Raw genomic sequence first — 21,625 nt, 5'->3', positions numbered from 1 at the left:
AAATGGAAACAGAGAAGGATCTACAAACGAAGATCTAAAGTTTTGAAACGAAATCACCGTAAAAAATCCAGCCATGAGGGCCAGATGCGCGGACACCAGCGAACCCTAGAAATCGCCTTGGAAACGCCTCGGGAGAGCAGAGAGCCGTTTCGAGAGCTATGATAGAATGTTTCTTCGAATATAGTTGTATAAATTGTTATGTATTGTATTAATTATTTTAGTGAAACGGGATGTTACTTTTTTGGCATGCTATAGTTTTCTAGCATATTTTTTATAGAATTTCCGTCGGAAACCCTTGATAGGAAAAGTTGATTGAAGAAAGACTGCCACAAAAACCACCAAGTATTTTCGTTTGTTTTATCGCAGCTGGTACATTCTGACGGATTATCCTCCACTAATGCCGCCAGAAGTTTATGGTGGCCATTTTCTCCAATCCGCCATTGATCCATTGCCATATGTGGTGAAGTTTTTCGTGATAAAATCCATTGGAAAATATTACTAGTGGAAAAAACCCGGCAATTTTCATTTTCCTACATGCTTTTTACCGGCGGATTTTATTCCGTTGGAAATATGCTGGAAAAAAGAATATCCACTGGAACACATTAAATTTTCGTCTGAAAAATCTGTCGGTATTGAATGATTTTCTTGTAGTGATATATAAGACAGATTTTCACGGTTCTAAATTAAAATTCATTAATTCTAGATTGAACTGTTGCATATGTTTGCATCCTATTTACTTGATGCTTTGATTACCACCCAGCTTCATAATGCTTATCATAATTAAAAACTAAAACATTACAAACATAGTATATTCAACACTTCACTATGTTAACTTCAAAATCATAATAGATGGAGCCCTTATTTATCAAATTTTTAAATGAAATGTGACATCAATATTAAAAGCAAATAATCTTAAAAAACAATCCCATAGGAGCCCTTGTTTATCAATTTGATTTATTTTTCTTATATATATATGTTTTTTCATTAGGATTGATCTCTTTTGTAAAGGAGAACTCACTTCTCTTCTTTTCCTATGCAGGTATCTACGTAGGTTGTTTTTCTTTAGACACAAACAAATGATAATTTTTATAAGATCTTCATCTTTAACATAAATAGGGTTTGCGTATAGATTTGATTTTTAACCCTTTATGTATTTTGTTATGCTTGATTGACCACATCTGAGATATTGTTCCAATACTAGTTGCCAATAACATTCTACGCAGCATGTTGAGCGCGTATGTATTTGCTTGTTGTAGAGACTTTAAATGACTTCGTATTAATGTGCCACTTTTCAACTGTCAATTTTAATTCTTGCTAACTTCCAACGTTGGTATTATCATATATATTTTTAGGTTAAATATTTCAATTTTTTGTAGGGTGATATATCAATTGCATTAAACTATTGAATAGTCGGTCCATATCATTAGATCAACTACTCAATGTTTTCTTATCTAGAGTAGTCACCCATGGTGCTCATGGTGTATCATTGTTAGACTTCTATGTGATGGTGGAAGAAAGTTACTAAAGAAAGTTAATGACATGTTATATATTTTGGATTTTCTTTATGACTAATTGTCACTTGCGCATTTTTTTAATATCTCGTGTCTTCACCAAGTTTAATCAATTTAATCACATTAAGATACACCTAAGGCAATGCATTATTTTTTTTTCTATAGTCGCTTAATATAGTGATAGGGGAGTCATCTATATTTATTATGTCATATTCATCCAAGACATATTACTTCTTCATAAGAGAGAGAGAGAGAGTCTTGCAACCACTATATGATGGGCCCCGAGCTATATTGTATGTCCATTACAAAGAGTTGGAGAGTTCCACCATAAATAAAAATGAGATAGAATTATTCACCTATCACTAGAGGGAGAATTAAGGAATGCATAGAAGTATTGAAAAGAGTTTAATGCATGTCTCAACAACATTTCTTTTATGGAAGGTCTTGAATGACCCATTTAAATTTTAATTAAGATCATTCAGCAAGGGTTATTGGATGAGAGAATGATAATATGTCATTAATTGCAACTTTTTTTTTTTTTAATTTGCTTACTTCTTATCTAATATGTCATTTGTAACTTTTATCTTATCTTTGAATATGATTCTTTTTTAACATTCTCAAGCTTATAGATTTTTTTTTTTAATTTGCTTACTTCTTATCTAATATGTCATTTGTAACTTTTATTAACATTTTTGTTTTTTTTTTCTATTAATAAAAATTGATACTTTTCATAAGGACAAAAAAATATTTGAATCATTTATCAATACTCTTTAATTGATTTTTGACCATTTTTCTAAGCCTCCTTACCCTTATTTTATTTCTACACTTCTATACCCTAAACAAATATTTTAGATAAATTAAATATGGCCTAAGTTTATTTTAAAAAACTTCAGCACTTTCAAATTTCTCTTTGATGCTAGTATCTCAAATAAAACACATTTTATTTATTGGCCCCAAACTACCCCTTCCAAGAAAAATGGGGGTTACTGGCCTGACGTCTATTAACATTGTCAATTTAAGTTTTATTTGGGATAATTTTTTTTGTTATTTTTTAAACTATTTCTTAGTACAAAAATTTTATACAAAAAAGTCATTCCGAATGAATTAAACATTAATTTACAAATTTAAAATGTCTTGAAAGCTGCTCCTTTCAAACATTTTATCATCCAACTGGTGTTTTAGCTTATATGGCTCTCTCTGGTTAAAATTTCTATCCAATAGCTCTCACATATGGAATGAGATTTATTTAGCTGTACTTGCTATGTAAAGGAAATTGTGCTACTCTGTTGGGAATGGTCTTAATTTTTTTATTATTTTATGAATATTGCCATATACTCATATTGGTTGGAGGGGTACTTCCTTCTCAACAATCTTGGACCTACATGTTACACTATTTTGAACTTCTCTTCCGACTCTAAATTTTGTTTCATTATTTTCAAGGCAAATTATTACGTCCAGTGTCCGGATTTATCCGGACATCAATCCAGACACGCCACGTCACCAAAATGAATCGGGACCCAATGTATTCGGGTGACATGGCGCGTCTGGATTGGGTGTCCGGACGTCCGATAATCGGACGTAATAATTCACCTATTTTCAATGGGGAGGATTCCTGACTCTCTCGCTGCATAAATAAAACATATTATAATGATATAATTAGTTTGTCTTTTTTATTATATTTAGGAAGATAATATTCGAATGAGTGTTGCTAATATTTTTTAAATGCTAATGCTAAATCGCATATTTTGGAGAATTATCTTAAAGTGGATGTTAGAAATAAATTTAGGGTTGGCAAATTCAGAACTGACCCGACACATATTGACCCGATCCGGTTTTTAGAATGAGTCATTTTCTCGAATACGAACCCCACCTGCTTCGGACCCGGATCAAACCGACATGACCTGCCAACCTTTCGTTGTCTCGCCGGAAGGAATGTCGTCGAAGGAGGTGTTGGCTGCTGGCATCGGGTCAACATTTAGCAGCTCACCGACGACAGTTGAAGGAGGTGTTGATTTTGCAGACAAACGTCATTGAAAAAGGCGGGGCCATGCGGAGAGGCGGATGATGAGGCTGCAGGAGAGGCTGACGGCGACAGGAAGGCGAGGCCGTGCGGAGAGGCTGACAACAAGATTGTGGGAGAGGTAGATAGTAACGACAGGTCCGTGCGGAGCTAGCCTACGAAAGTGCGCCCTGCGGGATTTCCGAAATCAGATTTCATTTACAACGGTTGGTCGGGTCGGTTTCGAATCATTCTCAGGTTTTCGAGTCAATCTGAACCTGGCCCAATTTTTGAAGCGGGTCAGTTTGTTGAATCTGAATCTGACCATTTGACCATAACCCATAATTTTTGAGTTGGTTCAAGTCGGATTTCCAGGACGTCGTGTTAAATATTGACACCCTACTTATAATGTTGGATGGCTATCCTTAAAAATTTGAAAATTATAGATAATCTCGCTAAGCATGTAAGGTCATTAACTCTATTCGTAAGCTTTGTAAAGAAAATATTAAGACTCATGACCACTTTTGTTTTGCTTGCTCATTCTCAATATGGTTGATGAGGAACATCCTAATGTTAATTTTCTCATGTTCAACATAAATTACAGCAAGTGCTCCAAGAGGTCTCTGATGAATCCTGCAGCAAACAATGGTTAGAGCAAAGAACAGAGAAGTGAGCAATCAGTTCTTCATTATCTTCCTTGAGTGATCAAGCTACAGTATCAGCTTAAATAAACTAGCCAGTTAGTTATAAACCAACGGCTGTGATTAACAGCAGAAAGTAAACGGTTGAGATTGCTCAGAGCAGGTGTAGTGGGGAAGTGGCGCAGTCACAGCACATGGAGAGGGAAGCCACCAGCTCTATATATGAGAGAGCTTATCACATGTGCTTATCTTATCATCCCCCCTCAAGCTAGCAGTGGGAGACCCAATGGTAAGCTTGGAACGAAGAGATGCGAAGCGAAGAACTGGAAGAGCTTTGGTGAAGAAATCAGCCAATTGATCCTGAGAAGCAATATGATGCACAGAAAGCTGTTGTCGTTTGATGCAGTCACGGACAAAGTGACAATCTATTTCTATATGCTTAGTACGCGCATGAAACATGGGATTGTTAGCCAAGGCAAGAGCTGATATATTGTCACAATACAGTGGAGTAGTGGGAATGGTGATATCGAAATCTTGAAGTAGAGATTGAAGCCAAATGATATCACAGGAGGCCGTGGCTAACGCACGATATTCAGCTTTGGTAGAAGATCGAGCAACAGCTGTTTGTTTCTTTACCATCCATGAGATTAAGGTTTGACCAAGAAAGGCACAATAGCCAGTAATTGATCGACGATCAGAAGAATCCGCAGCCCAGTCTGAATCTGAAAAGGCTGTAAGAAGCAATGTAGAAGCTGAAATAGGCAACCCATAGTCAAGCGTGCCTTTAATGTATCGTAGAACCCGTTTCAATAGCTGAAAGTGTATAATTTGAGGTTGATGCATGTGTTGACAAAGATGATTAATAGCAAACATAAGATCTGGACGGGTTAACGTTAAGTAGTGTAAACAACCAACTAATTGACGATACAGCTCTGGTTGAGAATACAGAGTTGCAGTCTGCGGTGAAACTTTGAGTTTAGTCGGTAAAGGGGTAGATACAGGATGACAATTAGTCATGCCGGCTCGGTTGAGGAGATCTGCTGCATACTTGGACTGATTGAGATGCAGGCCGTGAGGTTGCTTGGTGATTTGCAAACCAAGAAAATATGTAACATGTCCAAGATTTCTCATATTAAACCGGTTTTGTAAAGCTATAAGAAGTTGATTAACAGCAGAACTATCGGATCCAGTGAACAAAATGTCATCAACATAAACCAAAATATATAATTTAACCGAGCCATGTTGATAGAGGAATAAAGAGGAATCAGCCTTGCTATTAACAAATCCATAATCAATGAGATACGAAGAAAAAATAGCAAACCATTGCCGAGGGGCTTGCTTAAGACCATATAATGCCTTCTTAAGTAAGCAAACATGAGTTGGTCTTTGGGGATCTATAAACCCTGGTGGTTGTTTCATGTAAACAGTTTCTTCAAGTTTACCATGCAAGAAAGCATTGGAAACATCAAGTTGTAAAACAGTCCAGTTATAATGCACAGCAATAGTGAGAAAAATGCGTATTGTTGGAAACTTAGCAACTGGACTAAAGGTATCATGAAAATCTAAACCAAATTCTTGATTGAAACCTTGAGCTACCAAACGAGCTTTGTGACGTGCTATGGAGCCATCAGAGTTGAGTTTGGTTTTGAAGATCCACTTACACCCCAATATATTTTGAGTAGGAGAAAAGGGAACAAGCATCCACGTACCCTGTTTTTGCAAAGCATCAAATTCTAAACTCATGGCCTTACGCCAAGTGGAAGATTGAACAGCTTGAGTAAAGGAAGTTGGTGTGGAGTCCATAAGAGAATGTTGTAGATCAAAGATTTTGGAAGGTTTCAGATTTCCAGTTTGTAGCCGAGTAAGCATAGGATGTTTGGAGATAGGTACAGATTCAGGTGAGGTAGTGGAGGTTGGCAATGCAGAACCAATGGAATCATTTTGAGAAGAATGAACAGGAGTAGATGAGGTATTTTGTGGATTTACGACAGGTAAGGAAGTAGACGTGGTGGCTGAAGCAGTTGGTAATTGAGACGGGAGATTTGAAACAGGTACTAAGGCAGATGGTGGAACATAAACCGGAGACACAGGGGATGTTTGTATGCTGTCCATCTGTTGGAAAGGATAAATATGCTCATGAAATTTGACATGTCTCGATAGATAGATGCGACCAGTAGGAATATGAAGACACTTATACCCTTTGGCATGAGTGCCATAGCCTAGAAAGACACACGGAATGGAACGTTGAGCTAATTTATGTGTTAGCTTAGTGGGCAGCCAAGGATAACACAACGAGCCAAACGTGCGAAGCTGAGTATAGGAAGGCAAAGAATGATATAAACATTCATATGGAGACTTGTGCTGTAACAGAGGAGAAGGCAGACGGTTTATTAGATAAACCGCTGTCATAAGAGCATCAAACCACCATTTGAGAGGAACATTTGCATGAAATAAAAGAGCTCGAACCATTTCGAGAAGATGACGGTGTTTGCGCTCAGCAACACCATTTTGTTGAGGCGTATAAGGACAAGTGGTTTGATGCAGAATACCGCATTTTAGTAAGGTGGTTTTGAAAAGATTGTTAACATATTCAGAACCGCCATCAGAACGAAGTATCTTAATCGGTTTCTGAAATTGTCTCTCAACCATGGATTTAAAATGCAGAAATTTAGAGAAAGTTTCAGATTTATTATATAAAGGGTACACCCAAGTATAACGAGTAAAATCATCCACAAAAAGAAGATAATATTTATATGATTGCATTGATAAAACTGGAGATGGTCCCCATACATCCGTATGAACTAATTCTAAACATTTAGTAGTGGTAGTAGACGATAAAGAAAAAGGAAGACGACTACATTTTGCACGAGAACACGCAGAACAGTGAAATAACTGAGGAGAGAAATTGCTGATTTGCAATGCTTTGGAGAGTTGTTGTTGGATAGCTGAAGAAGGATGACCTAAGCGTTGATGCCAAAGAGTTGAATGCACAGTAGCTGCTTGGAGAGCTGAAACCGGAACAGGTGCAGGTAGATGAGTTGAACGATTGGTAGAGTTAATAGGGTATAGTCCTTGTTGACTGGGCCCTTGGAGAAGAATCCGGTTGGTCCGAGAATCCTTGATGATATAGCCAGTAGAATCAAAAGAAACAAGACAAGGATTGTCAGATGTTAACTTATGAATGGAAAGAAGATTGTGCGACAAAGAAGGAACATGAAGAATTTGAGATAAACATAAATTACGGGAAGGAGTGGGTAAGATGCCTTGACCGGTATGTGAAATGGGAAGAAGCTGTCCATTTCCAACTTGAACGTGAGAATTACCAGAATAAGACTGAGCTTGCTGAAGTTGAGAAGCATCGGCCGTTAGGTGATTAGTCGCGCCAGATCATTTGGAACAACTAAGCAATTTTTTAATAAAATTTTCTTTAAGAAAAAAAATACTAAAAGCTATTTTCCCAAACAAAAATTTTTAAGATAATTTTTAAAAAGATTATTTTTTCTAAACGTATAGGCGATGTTATAAAAAGTTACAGCTATTTTAATATGTAAGAATAATTTATTGAATGTGAGGCTGAAAAACCAAATCAAGAAAGCTGCGAACGCTAAATTACAATCCATTGAAAAATGTTCGCATCGAAAAATCAGGTCTCTAAACCCTAAAATTAATAAACAAAAAAGCCGGGATGCTTGAGCAGTTCATATCTCTTACTCATCAAAATTCCATAGATTCTCGCCATGAGAATCGACCTCCGATAAGTCATACGAGGCCGCCGGAGTCAGCCTCGGCGGACTCAACAGCATCCCCTCCGCCATATTCACAAGCAGTTTCGGCATGTCGAACAATTCTTCCTCATCTATAAATCCGCTTATTCCGACATCCACGCTCATCTCGGACCCAAGCTGCGCGGCCGCTGCCGCTGCCGCAGCCCTGATGTCGTCTGCTGAAGCCGAAGCGGGCGTCGGGAGCGACGCAGCAGCGTTTGGGAAATTAAGCACAGCGTCGGCTCCGCGGAGAGCGAGGGCGGCTGCGTCGTATGCGACGGCGGCCATCTCGGCGGTGGGGTAAGTGCCGAGCCAGATGCGGTTGGATTTCCGCCGCTCGCGGATCTCCGATACCCATTTGCCGCTCCGCCGGCGTATGCCGCGATATCCGATGGCCGAGGGTCGAGAAGAATCGGCCATCAGATTATTTATCGAAGAGTGGTGTATGAATATGTGCTTGTTGTTATAAAGTTTTAAGGTGGAGGGCGTCATTGATTGATTTTTGTTAGTTGGAAGGTACGTTTGAGCGCGTTGATCGTAGCTACGTACGTAAACTGAGTGCTATATAAGTTCTGTTTTTGTACTTTTAACTTTTGGAGATCGTTCAAATATGTGATTATAGATCATAATCCGAATACAACTCTGCGTTCGGATTCCGCACTAAATAATTTCTCTTACGATATGATAGGATTGAGCGACGTATGTGTTTCGGCAGTCTGTGTTCGACCATCACAATCCGACCACAATTATCCAACAATTTTCATTAGACCACTTTCATTAGACCTCCAACAATCTACCTCTAGTGTTAAATTTCCACCGCTTGATCACGCACATTGGACCACTTCCACCTAATAATCGTCATCAGACCACCCTCGCTCAACCTCTGACGTCAGATAGCTACAACTTGACCATCATCATCGCACAGGCACCACGTGACCATCATTATTGAATCACAACATCTTGACCAAGGCCATCATAAAATTCTCAACTGGCCACCAATATAAGACCAACGCTACTTAATGAAACTATTTCAATAGTTGTTTTTATACCTTTTGGAATTTTTTTTAACCTTAACATGAAAAAAAAAAACTCTAGTGCCTTACGTTTTATCAACGTGTGTGATAAATATTTATACAAAACAAGAGGTTAAATTTTCTTTCTATTATCATGAATATTCAGACATGCCAAAATTGAAGTTTTTTAATTGTAATAATGGTAGATGATCACAAAATTTTGAATTTCTATTTTATTTCCATGTAATAAGTCGAACGCTTAATTCGTTTAAGACGGCATTTTTACTATTTCTTAAAGCTATTTTTTAGTGCAATAAATAAAATTTTAATGCTAAAAAGTTGATTTAAAAAACAGTAAAAAAAATTAAATAAAATCTTATTAGAATATATATATATATATAATCAAGACAATAATTTTAATATATATATATATATATAACAAGACAATAATTTTATGACGGCAAAATTTCATTAAATGCTTTTTTTCTTCTTCTCTAAAAGAAATACTCATTTCCTGATATTTTTGCAGTCTTTATAGGCTTTGATGGTCAATAGTGCAATGACATGACGAATCATCGATCCTTGTTCTATGCATTATAAGGCTGCAGTCGCTCAACCGTGGCATGCATTATACGAATCAATCACATCTCATCATGCACTTATCCATGCTTAGGACATGCATATGTGGCCTTCAATATCACCTCTAAAAATTAAGCAGGCTAGTGAGGGTGATTTTCAAGCTGAGCTAACCTAGCTAGCATACGATTTTCTTATGTGAAAAGATTTTTTTTTGGAACGGGATATCTATCCGCTATTATTCTCGTAGAGGAGGAGTTTGACAGAGTAACTAATTCTTTGGCCGGCCTAGTGGCAATCAACCCCACAAGTGCCAGACCATGCACTTATTTTATCCACACTTTAAGAGTCATTCCGAATGAGAGAGGAATAGAACGTGGGTTGGGGGGTTCCCAACCACGCTCACCCATCAACCCAGCTAAGCCCAATAGGGTGTGATAAGTATTTTGGGGAAATTTATTTATTTATTTTCAGTATGTGTAAGCATTAATATAGATTGATATCAATAGATAAATACTAACAAAATGTGTCAAAAAGCATAAAATTTAGACCGAATTGATGGATTTAAGCAGTTCAGCTATGCACCGATTCTCTGATTGGTTCGATCCGTACCATAAACTATTTTCGCATCTAAGTGATTAGATTTAGAGCAAGGGTTGATTTGGGAACAGATGAACCAGCCTGTTTTTTAAGAGAATCATGTTGTTCTAATAGTAATCAATTTATGACCTTTTGATTTTAATCATATGGTTGAAAAACATTAAAATTATATATATATATATATATATATATATATATATATTAAAAATAATCAAAATAGTATGTTTCAAAATTTTAATTTAGAATCATTTTCAAAATCTTCAAGAGTTAAGCATCAAGGCTTAAAATATTATATATTGAATTGATGGATAATATAATAATTATATTATTATTATAATATTTAAATCATATTGAAATAATTTAAATATTGATTCAAGAGTGATAATTTTTTTTTTGAATTTACAAAATCATAAACCAACTAATTTGCAATGTCTACATCAAACAATTTAAATAATACTAAACAAAATATTATCTTAACTATTATTTAGATTACAAATGATACTTTTTTCTCTTGATTATGAAAGAAGTGATACAAAATAGTAGATATAAAAAAAATTTACATATGGATTTCACTTTGTCTTGAGCTATTAGCGTTGCCTTCAACTATCCATTGTAGTATGTTCGATCATTCGCCTTTTAAGAAATGACTAAAGATCAAGATGTCTATTATACTCTTAATATAATGTTGATGTCACGAATTATGTTTATTGCCTATAATGTGAATCAACCTTACTGGCGATGATATGTGCCTTCACAGTGCGAGTGATGAAAGGTGATAAAATCTATGAATGTTAACCTTAGTGTCGATACGAATTTATATTATAAGCGATGACATGCATCAATGACGTGCACCGAATTTATATGCGATGACAAGCATTAACTTTATATGTGATAATATGCTTTGACAATGTCAGTGATGATAGATGAAAAAATCAGCGAGCATCAATGTAGTTGGTGACAAGAGCCAGGCAACCTTGATCAGAGGAACATATTCATATGACAATTTTTTAGAAGGTTATAGGAACCACAATAGTCAAGTGTGAGTGACCATAGGCATTGCCAAATAATGCGTTTGCTCCATCATAGCTTACTAATTGAATTAGAAAAGATTGCTCTAAATGTTTTTATTAAGAAAACTAATCTCTCTGTCATAATATATTCGTTTCTGAAAAGAGGAGACACGCCAACTCAATTGAGTTTGTCGCTTTTATATTGAGAGGCTATATAATAGATAGGTTTTTAGGTTGCATGTTGAGCTTAATTAAGAATAATTTTTTTTAGACATTTAGGTTTCATTTCGAATGATTTTTTTACTAATTTATGAATCAATTTTTTATACAAAAATTATTTTAAAAATAGTAAGAAAGTCATTCCAAATGAAGCCTTACACTAATTAACATAAACTCAAACATATATCACATGTAAAAGACTCGAATTCAAGATCTGTTGATTGACAGTCAAAACTCCTAACTAACAAATCATGATGAACTGCTGCTAATTATGATTAACGAGCATGTATCATCACGTCACAGTACTAGCAAATTAACCTCATTCACTAATGATGATATAATACAAATAAGTTCTTCATTTATTAAAGTTCTTCGATGCATAAGCGAGCTCTAAACAAGCCGATTCATTACTTTTATATATAAAAAAGCCGATTCATTATTTTTATATCGCACATGAATCAAGATTCTTATCAAGTTGTACATGACCTTTAAACAATATTGTTCATGAATATAACAAGGTTGAAAATATAGATCTCTTCAAGTTAAAAAGTATTTTATTAAAAAGAAATTAAAGTTAATTTAAAAATATGTGTAATATAAATTAAATTTTTTATGAATTATACTCTTTTTAAAAATAAATTTAAGAAATTTTTTTTAATTTTATACTGAATAAATTTAGATCACTATATTCTAATCCAATTATGATGATTAAACCCAAGAGCAAAAACATTAGAGTTGCATATAACTAAGTAAAATGTTACGAAAATGTTTTGATTTGAGTCCGGTCATAATTCAAATTGTTGAAATAAATTCAAATTAAAAGCCATCCGGCATTGGTAGTTGGCCAAATTATTTCATCAGGTCACCTGACGGAGAGATCCGTTCGGATCCTCTCTGTCTACAATAAAGCGCAGGTTACTGTAGCACACTTGCGCTTTACCTGCGCTTTACTGTAGACAGAGAGAGATCCGAACGGATCTCTCCGTCTGGTGACCTGATGCAATAATTTGCCTGGTAGTTGAGAGTATGTTTGAGACAACTTTTTAGTTGTTTTGTTTTTAAGATAGTAACTACAATTTTATTTGATTACCATCTTAGCTAGTGATTTTCAAAAATGTATTATACGCTGAAAAGCTGTGTTTTGCAGCTAGAGTAACCAAAGTATTTTCTCCACAACAACTTCATAACCAACTTTATGAAACTCTATATCGTTCACCAACTACCCGAGCTATCTTCACTACAGGAAAACACGCTATTACCGGCGGACATTATTCGCCGGTAACCGCTGAAATCCGACGGAAATCCTAGGTTTCCGACGCATTTCCGTCGGATTTTCATCCGCCGGTTTGGCGTGGGTCGTAAAATATGTACCGACGTTTCGACTCCGCCGATAACCATTCCGGCGCACTACTGGCGCACTACTGGCGCAAATTACGACATGAAAGACGTCGATTTTTATTCCATAATTCCGACAATGAATGCGTCGGTAATTTACGCCGTACATATCCGACGGAAAATACCGGCGCTTAAGTCGCCGTAATGTCGCCGTAAATAAGCAACGGCTGATTTCCGGCGCAAGGCCTTCGTCGGCAATCACCGGCGGATTAGACGCCGGAACAGGCGTTGGTAATTTCCGGCGTACAAAAAGACGCCGGACTAATCGATCCGATTCGTTGTATCGTCGTTTCCGTCGACTTTCCGACGCAAAATCCGCCGGAAACCTGTAGCATTCTTGCACTGGACTATTGAATCCAAACCATAAAATTACAAATCTTTGTAATAACCTCAAGAGAGAATGACCAAATGAAGAGAAAAGAAAACAAAGAGAAATCGTAGAGAGAGAGAGAGAGAGAGAGAGAGAGAGAGAGAGAGAGAGAGAGTCCATTACTCGTTAAAAGTGATCCACAAAACTAATGATGAGCGATTAATGAGTTTTGATCCAATTTTAGTTATACTTAAATACCCAAATTTTGTTTTAAGCCCATGTTGGGGGTCCCACTAGGCCAACTCATCTTAAAAGAGTGGAAGGGAAGCATGGTCCAACACCCCAAAGGCCAAAGGCAAAGAAGAAGCTCACCCAACCACTTTATAAATACTAGATGAATTTTAGCTCAAAGCCTACAAGCACTACACCTCCACGATGGTGAAGCCCTGCCAAATGGTTAGCATGTTAACAATTTAGGAGACAACCTATAACAATATATAGAAACCAAAGGGGGTTCTCTAAACTTAAGAAACTTCCCCTCTCACTATTTAAGTTCATTAATTATAAAAAATATGCTTATTAGAAGTGTTTCTATGGTAGATTTAGGTGCAAATAAGCCAGAGATCTACAACTACTGCGGGTTAGAATAGTCGCGACGATAGAGTGAGTGGATATTTCGTCTTAGCGATGCACGAATATCCAACACACAAACATGTAGTTAAAGATAGACAGAAAAACACCAGGAATTTTTAACTTGGAAAATGTGAAAAGGGATAAACCACAGGGCCTCGCCCAGGTGAAAAGATTACACTAAATTTGAGTGAATTATAAAGGTTGACTCATCCCATGACTTAGAGGCAGAGGAATTATAATCTTTTTGGAGAGTTGGGTGGAAGTTTAATTGCAGTCGAGTAGAAGTTCGACGACATTCGGGCGGAAGTCTAGAAAATAGCAATGATCAAACAATAGTTGGTGACAGGGTGGTGGTTCGACGATGGTATTGAGAAAGTTTAATAATGATCGATAGCCGGGTGGAAGTTCGACGACGGTAGACGACCAGATAGTGGTCCGACAATGGTTAGGTGGAAGTCCAGCTGCAATCGGCGGCTGCGCAGTGGTTCGATGTGATTAGGCGAAAGTTCAGTAGCTGTCGGTGGCTGGGTGGAAGTCCAGTGATGGTCGGCGGCGAATGATGGCCGGATAGTAGTCCGACGATGGTCGGGTTGGAGTCTTTGGCGGTTGGGGCCGACTAGAAGTCCGGCGGCAATCGGTGGTCGGGTATTGGCCTGACGATGATCGGGTGAAAGACCGGCTGTGGTCAGCAGTCGAGTGGAAGTATGGTGGTGGTAGGTGACTAGGAGGTGGTCTGACACCTGTCGGCGGTCAAGTGGTGGTCCGGTTTGTGACAGTTGATAAAGGTTCGCCAACGGTGATGCTTGAGCTCTTGAAATCTGAGAGCTCTCTCTGATTTCCAACAAAAGTTATTCATCATATAGGGAGTGTGGTAGGCAGAAAGGGATATATTTATAAATTTTTGTGAGTGACACACCCCGCAAATATTGAGAATATCCATGGTATGTTCGGATGCTCCATCAGACATCTTGCACTGATTCCTCCAATTATAGTGCATTTTCAGTCGTTTAAGTGCCTTAGTGATGTCAAAATTGAAAGAGCTTAGGGTCCTCGAGCCGTTCGATTTGACTATAAGCATGTCAGATTTGGATATCATTTGGTCATTCAAATAATACTTTGAACTTTTCAAATATGCTTTAGAATCTTGATTTGAATCTATTTGGGTTAGAATCGAACTGATTTTCAAGCTGTTGAGTTTATCTCCTTGATATGTTTAATTTAATTATGAATTTATTGAAATCAGAAATGCCTCGACACAAACGTATAATTAGCGATAGCTTGGCCGCATACAAATTGATTAGGGCATCTCCAACCGAAAACTTCATTTATCATGGCAAAGTAACGCAAAACTCCAAAATGGCGCGGTGATGCTCCAATCGAACGCCATTTTAGGTGTTTTTGAGAAGGTAACGATCGCCCTCCCTTTCGCACGTTTTTCCTGTTGAGAGCAAAAAATGGCGTGAGTAAATAATGAGACGCCAATATTGGCGATCTGTTGGAGCAAAACAAGAACGGTGGAGATGCCCTTAGCAACCTTGGCCGCGCCTCTCCCGCGCTTTCCTTCTCAAACCATCGCCCATGGCGCGATGAAAATACCATCTCAATGGCTGAAACCCCTTTCCGTCGACTTGCTAAAGCAGCACTGCACTTCAGTAGTAAACTGCAAGCAAGCTCACGCCTTTCTCCTCCGATTCGACCTCTTACACGAGAATATCCTTTCCAGCAAGCTCCTCTCTTTCCTCGCTCTTTCTCCCTCCGGCGACCTCAATTACGCCCAGCAGCTGTTTGACCAATTGTCTGGTCCGGATAGCTTCATATGGAACACCATCATACGTGGCCACGCAAGAAGCCCCAAGCCCTCGCAAGCCATCTCCTTCTTTCACCTTATGGTTAGCTCAGGTGTACCTCCGGACCACCACTCTTACCCTTTCGTGCTCACTGCCTGTGCTCGGATGTTATCGCCAGAGCTCGGCAAGAGGTTCCACGCTGAAACATTTAAGTTTGGTCTTGGATCAGACGTTTTTGTTCTGAATTCCTTGATTCAGATGTATGCATCTTGTGGGCTCTTTGGTGATGCTCGCCAACTGTTTGATCGAAATCCTCTAAGAGATGTAGTGTCATGGAATGTCATGATCAGAGGATATGTTAAGAGGGGAGAATTTGAAGAGGCTTTTGGTTGTTTTGAAGAAATGATTCAAGCCAAGAATATGAATCCCGACGCTGTGACGATGATTTGTTTGCTGTCTGCATGCTCTCAGTTGGGTGATTTTGATAGAGGCCATCGGCTCCATTTGTATTCCCGTGAACTGGGTTTTATTGCATCGAACCTTCAGTTGACAAATGTGATCCTTGATATGTACTGCAAATGCGGTGATTTGTCGTTGGCAAAGAAGCTTTTTGATGAAATGGGTGAGCGGGACTTACTTACATGGACCAGCATGATCAATGGATTTGCTACTTTAGGTAATTTTCGAGACGCTTTAGAGTTTTTTACCCAAATGCAGAATGAAAGAATTAATCCTGATGAAGTGGTACTTGGAACCATGCTTTCTGTTTGTGCTCAGATGGGAGCTTTGGATGAAGGGAAGTATGTTCATCACTTGATTGAAAAATATAATGTGAAACGGGATATTGTTCTTCAGACCTCTCTAATCGATATGTATGCGAAATGTGGAAGGGTAGATTTAGCCATGCAAGTTTTTAAGAAGATGAAGGAAAGGAATGTGTTCACGTGGAATGCCATGATTGGTGGACTAGCTATTCATGGCCATGGTCAGATGGCATTAGATCTATTCGAAGAAATGAAGCAAGAAGAAGCAGTAGCAGACTATGTAACTTTCATTGGACTTCTATTAGCTTGCAGCCATTCCGGATTGGTTAAAGCTGGGCTCAAAATTTTTAATGAAATGAAAGATGTGTACCAGATACATCCTAGGATGGAGCACTATGGATGTGTAGTTGATCTTTTATGCAGAGCAGGATTAATGCAAGATGCTCTAGAGTTTATGAAGAAAATGCCAATCAAGCCAAATGAGGTTCTGTGGGCTAGTATTATTGGAGCTTGTAGGGTTCTTGGACAAACAAAGATTGCAGAGATGATAAGTAGGAACATGATTGATCTGGATCCGGAATCTTGCGGTCGATATGTGATTCTATCGAATCTATATGCCAGAGTCCATAGGTGGGATGATGCCTTGCAAGTAAGAAACTTGATGAGAGCTAAAGGAATTAATAAAACTCCAGGCTTAAGTTGGATTGAACTAAATGGCATAGTTCATCAATTTGCAGCAGGAGATCGATCACATATCCAAACTGAGAAGATATATAAGATGATTACAGAAATGTGTCAGCGGGTCAGGTTAGCTGGTCATATGTTAGGTACCTCAGAAGTATTGTTTGACATAGAGGAGGAAGAGAAGGAGCATTCTTTATTTTTTCACAGTGAGAAACTAGCCGTTGCTTTTGGGCTGATGAGCACGGCTCCAGGTTCAAACATTAGAATAACAAAAAATTTACGAGTCTGTTGCGATTGCCATTCTTTTCTAAAAGCATTGTCTAAGGTCTTCGACCGAGAGATCGTTGCGAGGGATCGAAGTCGGTTTCACTATTTCAGAGGAGGTTTATGCTCTTGCAATGACTTCTGGTAGGTTGTAGCACATCAAGATATATGGTATGTATCCATCATGAATCTGCCATTATCGCAAGATTTTTATGCATGATATGAATTCAATTCTTGGAAATTGTGGGATTTCTGACGTAGAGTATGAAATAATGTATCTATCTAAACATGTATTCTTTCTACTTGAAAAGTTGGAGATGGTAAGTTGGCTTTGTGCATCCAAAAATTTATCTCTCTTGTTGAGCTATTCTGATCAACCCAGTTCTATATTATTCTGTCTAAACAGATGCCTTTGCGCCATATGACATGATGAAGAACATAGGCAGTAAGGTTTATTTAGAAAGTTAATCGAAGGATACATAAGGGAGAATTTCTTTTATGTAGCTAGGCAGGGTCAGATTTAGGAAGAGTTCATGATAGATAATTGGCCTACCCTATAAAATTCCCCCTCCCCCACCAATAAATGTATTTTCTAAATACTTTAAGAAAAAAATATTTTTATATTTTGCTCTTAATGTTCTACCTTACATTCTAATAAGAGGGCTTTTTAGTAATTTGCCTCCCAACATCTTATCTTTGTGTGTTCTTTCTAATTCATTAAAAATTATTTCTTAATTTCATGTTCTGTCCTAGATTGATTGTTGGTTTAAGCAATGCCCAAGCATTGATGCGTAATTTCTAGGCACGAAGGATTTGTATGCCGATTGAATTAGAGACGACGATTCGATTGGAGATACCTGTGTCCTTATTAAATTGTTATGCCTTCAATTATTTTTGTGATTAGAGATGAGTGGGGGAAAAAACTGAAGGCTGGATCTGAAAAAGTTTATAATAGGGATTGTCGAGTCGAAATTATGTTTTTTTTCCCTGTAGCTGTAAGTTATCAGCAAACGACAACTTCTCAAATCATATTAATTTTAGACTAGGACATTTGTTCACAAAACTGAAGGTTTGGGCTAATTCTAAAATATTTCAGTTTTTGAATTACTGAGGGAATATTATCAGGTGAGTTTAGCTTAAGGGTTTTTTTTCCTTGTTATGGGATTATACTATGAGTGGATTGTGGTTCTCATTAGTCATTAATCCCACTGTTTATAAAAAATTGGTAATTTACCATGTAAATATGGCTTCTTTAACTTGAAGAAGCTATAATCCATCATCAATTCAAACATTTGTCTTTTTACGAAATGTGTTAGTGCCATGCTATTAACAATTCCATGGTCAATGCTCTTTAACACCAGGCATGCATAGCTTGTCAGTTACGAAAGAATGTGGGGCATGAAGATAGATTGTTTTCTCGTCATATAAACACAGTGAACTAAGTGATTTTGGGTTCAGTGTGCAGGCTGTTCACACAAAACGAAAGCCAGAGTGTATATAGTGCAGGCTGGTGCCGTTGGGGCACAGATCGAGTTCTGTTTTCTAAATCATGTCAGTACAAAGATTTAAGATTGATAGATTCAGTGGAGAAAATAATTTCAGCATGTGGCCGATCAAGATAATGTCAATGTTAGTCCATCAAGGGCTATCGAAGGCGATATCCAGAGATGGATTTTTAGCGTTGACGGATCGAGTGAAGGCAAGGGAAATGCAATTCTAAGCTCACAGCACAATTTTACTTTTTCTTGGTAATGAGGTGTTGCGAGAGGTTGCCGATGAAGAAACAACCATCAAATTTTGGGAGAAACTAAGAACCGTTGTTCTTCAAAATATCGCTTTCAAATCATCTGATCTTGAAGAAGTAACTGTATGCCCTCCAGATGGAAGAATCAAATGATCTTTGAAAGCGCATGGATGACTTCAACAAAATAATTCTTGATCTCAAGAATTTTGACGTGAAGATTGATGAAGAATATCAGGGCATCATCTTGCTTTGCTTGCTGGCGAAAGCTTATGAACACATCGTTGATACCATGTTGCATGGGAAGCAAACTTTGACTATGACTGAGGTAAAGTTAGTATTGATGTCAAAGATGATTCAATGAAAATTAGTGATTAAGAAGAAAAAGAATGGTGACATGTTGCTTGTTAGGGGCATATCTGAAGTTATAAAAGAGAAAATCAGAAAAAAGTGCTATCTTTGCCACAAAGAGGGAAATTTCAAGAGAAATTTTCCAAATAGAGAGAAATGACGAAGAGCTGAACTTAAAGAAGACGCTAACTTGGCAGTGGTAGCTGATTCAGGAGATAAATGGATTGATTCAGAGGTTTTGTAAGGGTCAATTGGAAGAAGTTCGATCAATGTGGAGATTGTTAGAGTTTGTGATCCAACTTATTTTTGTTTTGTGTATTTTTCTTATTGGTGTACTTTATTTAGGTTCTTGTAGCTTTGATGTTGTCATTTATGTCTTTATATAGACATAAATGCTGTAATAATAGAGATGCATTCTCCCAGCCAAGAAATAAATTTTTGCTCTCTTTTCTTACAAGGGCTGTGAGCTCTCCCTCTCCCCTTCTCCCTTTGTTTTGAAGAATCCTCCAATATTTAACAACAATTATTTTATTATAAAATATCCTAAGTCACTAATAGAATCCATTATAAAGCTTTTTAATCCATGCAATCGGCTAACAGGGAGTTTGAGAAATTTAGAGAGAATTTTAAGGAGAGAGAAAAGAGAAACATTCGAAGGTTGTGGAGTGATTTTTGGCCGTCGGTTATATTGGAAAATTTGCTCGTTTCGCTGTAAAGAGCTATTACCCTATTTCAGTTTTCAATATTTTTTTTTGTTTCTGATATTTTTCGATCAAATTTATATTTTTGTTATCGAAAAATGAGGATAATTTTGTATTGTTAAAATTTTCACCACATAACTTTTTGTATGTGATAGATATCATCAATATGAATATTTTGACAGGAATATATTGAATTTTCAATGGTTAAATATGAAGTTTTAATTTTTTGAATTAAATGCAAAGTAAATAAATTCAGTAGATTTTTCTATGTTCTATGAATTATTATATTTCATATATGACATTCACAGAAATTGTTGCATTTGCATGTAAGGGAGGCTAGATGGAAGGCTGGTTGTTAACATGAAAGATGAAGATTGATACTAATTATTCGACAGATGGGCCTAGTTAAAGCTGATATCCAATTGACGATAATTGGGGTAGATCGAAATCAATAGGTTGATACATGCAGTTGGGCCTAATTAAGACTAATACTCAACTAGACAATAATTGGGTTGATTGATACCAATTAATTGTTAATTGGGCCTGATTAATATTGATATCCAATTGTTCAATAATTGTGGTGGAAAAAGATATTATATTTACATGATAGTACATTTGAATTAATTGATAGTATAGTTGTAATCGTATTTGCATCAATATTGATGCAACATAATATAGCATACTGACATGATTTATTGGATGATAGTATGATTTATCGTATATCTTATAGTTTGATAGATCTATTTTAACTTCACTAATCTTTTTGATTTTATTATTAATTTTTGAATTTTTTTTGCTCATATTAAGTGATGATTGATATTGACTAAAATTGAAACATACACATTATTTTTTGCCTTGCATTGAAAGCAATGATACAATTTTAGTTGCATGCTGGGATTTTTAGCTAATTATGCGGATTTTAATGATTTCATGTCATGGAAGAGGTCAGAATTATGAGCAGTGATATCGATAAATATCGTCAGGTTCTTCTTTAGATTATGTTCTATATATATTTTTATTCTTTTATATTCACGAGTTTGTGATAGATTAATGTAGTGATTTTCTAGTTAGTGTAAATGATATTTTGGTGAATGAATAATAAAATTTGTTGATATATATAATTATAGTTTCTTTAATTTTTTCTAAATTTGATCTTAGGATGTTACACTTGCACCTCTCCTCTCCAGCCGAGATGTACGGATTGCTCCATGAACGAATTTGCTTCAGCCTTCATTTATATGTATGTAAGCAAGGCTTTAAAAACCGGTTGGGACTGGCCGGTCAGATAGTGAACCGGTCTGAAGGCTTGTCCAGATTATGGCTATAACCGTCGGTTCAACCTGAGAACCGACGAGTTATAAGTTTTTTTAATTTAAAAAATTAAACAAAATTTTTAATATTAAATAATTATTAAACTTAATTAATTAATAAAAATATTAATATAAAATTCTTAAATTTATATTAAACATTTTTTTCAACATTCTCATACGGCTCCATTACCCCTTATGAGCTCTTATTATAAGTAAATTCAAAAAGCTATATAAACTATACAAAACAAAACTTCACAAATGATGTGGCACTAAATCATAAAAATCAAAAAGCTATTTTTTGTTTTATGTATACACTATACAACACTTTTTTTAAAATTATATTTTTAATTAA

General features: G+C 36.6%; 2 protein-coding genes across 4 annotated transcripts; one reads left to right on the top strand and one right to left on the bottom strand.

The window, feature by feature from the left end:
• Positions 1-7,687: 7,687 nt before the first annotated feature.
• Positions 7,688-8,524, bottom strand: LOC110103593 (ethylene-responsive transcription factor ERF027-like). The gene has a single exon (XM_020832378.2). It carries the CDS (start codon positions 8,405-8,407, stop codon positions 7,859-7,861), a length of 549 nt encoding a protein of 182 aa, XP_020688037.2. The 5' UTR covers positions 8,408-8,524; the 3' UTR covers positions 7,688-7,858.
• A 6,698-nt stretch (positions 8,525-15,222) lies between these two features.
• Positions 15,223-19,684, top strand: LOC110103515 (pentatricopeptide repeat-containing protein At1g08070, chloroplastic). 3 transcript variants are annotated; one of them, XM_028692686.1, is made up of 2 exons: positions 15,223-17,314; positions 18,629-19,684. In XM_028692686.1, exons 1-2 carry the CDS (start codon positions 15,258-15,260, stop codon positions 18,669-18,671), a joined length of 2,100 nt encoding a protein of 699 aa, XP_028548519.1. In that variant the 5' UTR covers positions 15,223-15,257; the 3' UTR covers positions 18,672-19,684. The 3 variants fall into 3 exon arrangements, with proteins under 3 accessions (XP_028548519.1, XP_028548520.1, XP_020687921.1); XM_028692687.1 differs by having other exon boundaries at positions 15,223-17,341; positions 18,636-19,684; XM_020832262.2 differs by having other exon boundaries at positions 15,223-17,341.
• Positions 19,685-21,625: the final 1,941 nt, after the last annotated feature.

Source organism: Dendrobium catenatum, unplaced genomic scaffold (genome assembly GCF_001605985.2).
Source record: "Dendrobium catenatum unplaced genomic scaffold, ASM160598v2 original_scaffold_254917, whole genome shotgun sequence".
In the NCBI taxonomy this organism is placed as follows: Eukaryota; Viridiplantae; Streptophyta; class Magnoliopsida; order Asparagales; family Orchidaceae; genus Dendrobium; species Dendrobium catenatum.
Note: the sequence above shows the minus strand (reverse complement) of the source record. Positions and strands in the feature narration are given on the sequence as shown.

Excerpts from the sequence above, each read along its gene's own strand:
- LOC110103593 (XM_020832378.2), bottom strand. The coding sequence starts at position 8,407 with ATGACGCCCTCCACCTTAAAACTTTATAACAACAAGCACATATTCATA.
- LOC110103515 (XM_028692686.1), top strand. The coding sequence starts at position 15,258 with ATGAAAATACCATCTCAATGGCTGAAACCCCTTTCCGTCGACTTGCTA. Across the intron at positions 17,315-18,628 it reads TGCTCTTGCAATGACTTCTG|TGTGCAGGCTGTTCACACAA; the intron begins GTAGGTTGTAGC and ends TTTTGGGTTCAG.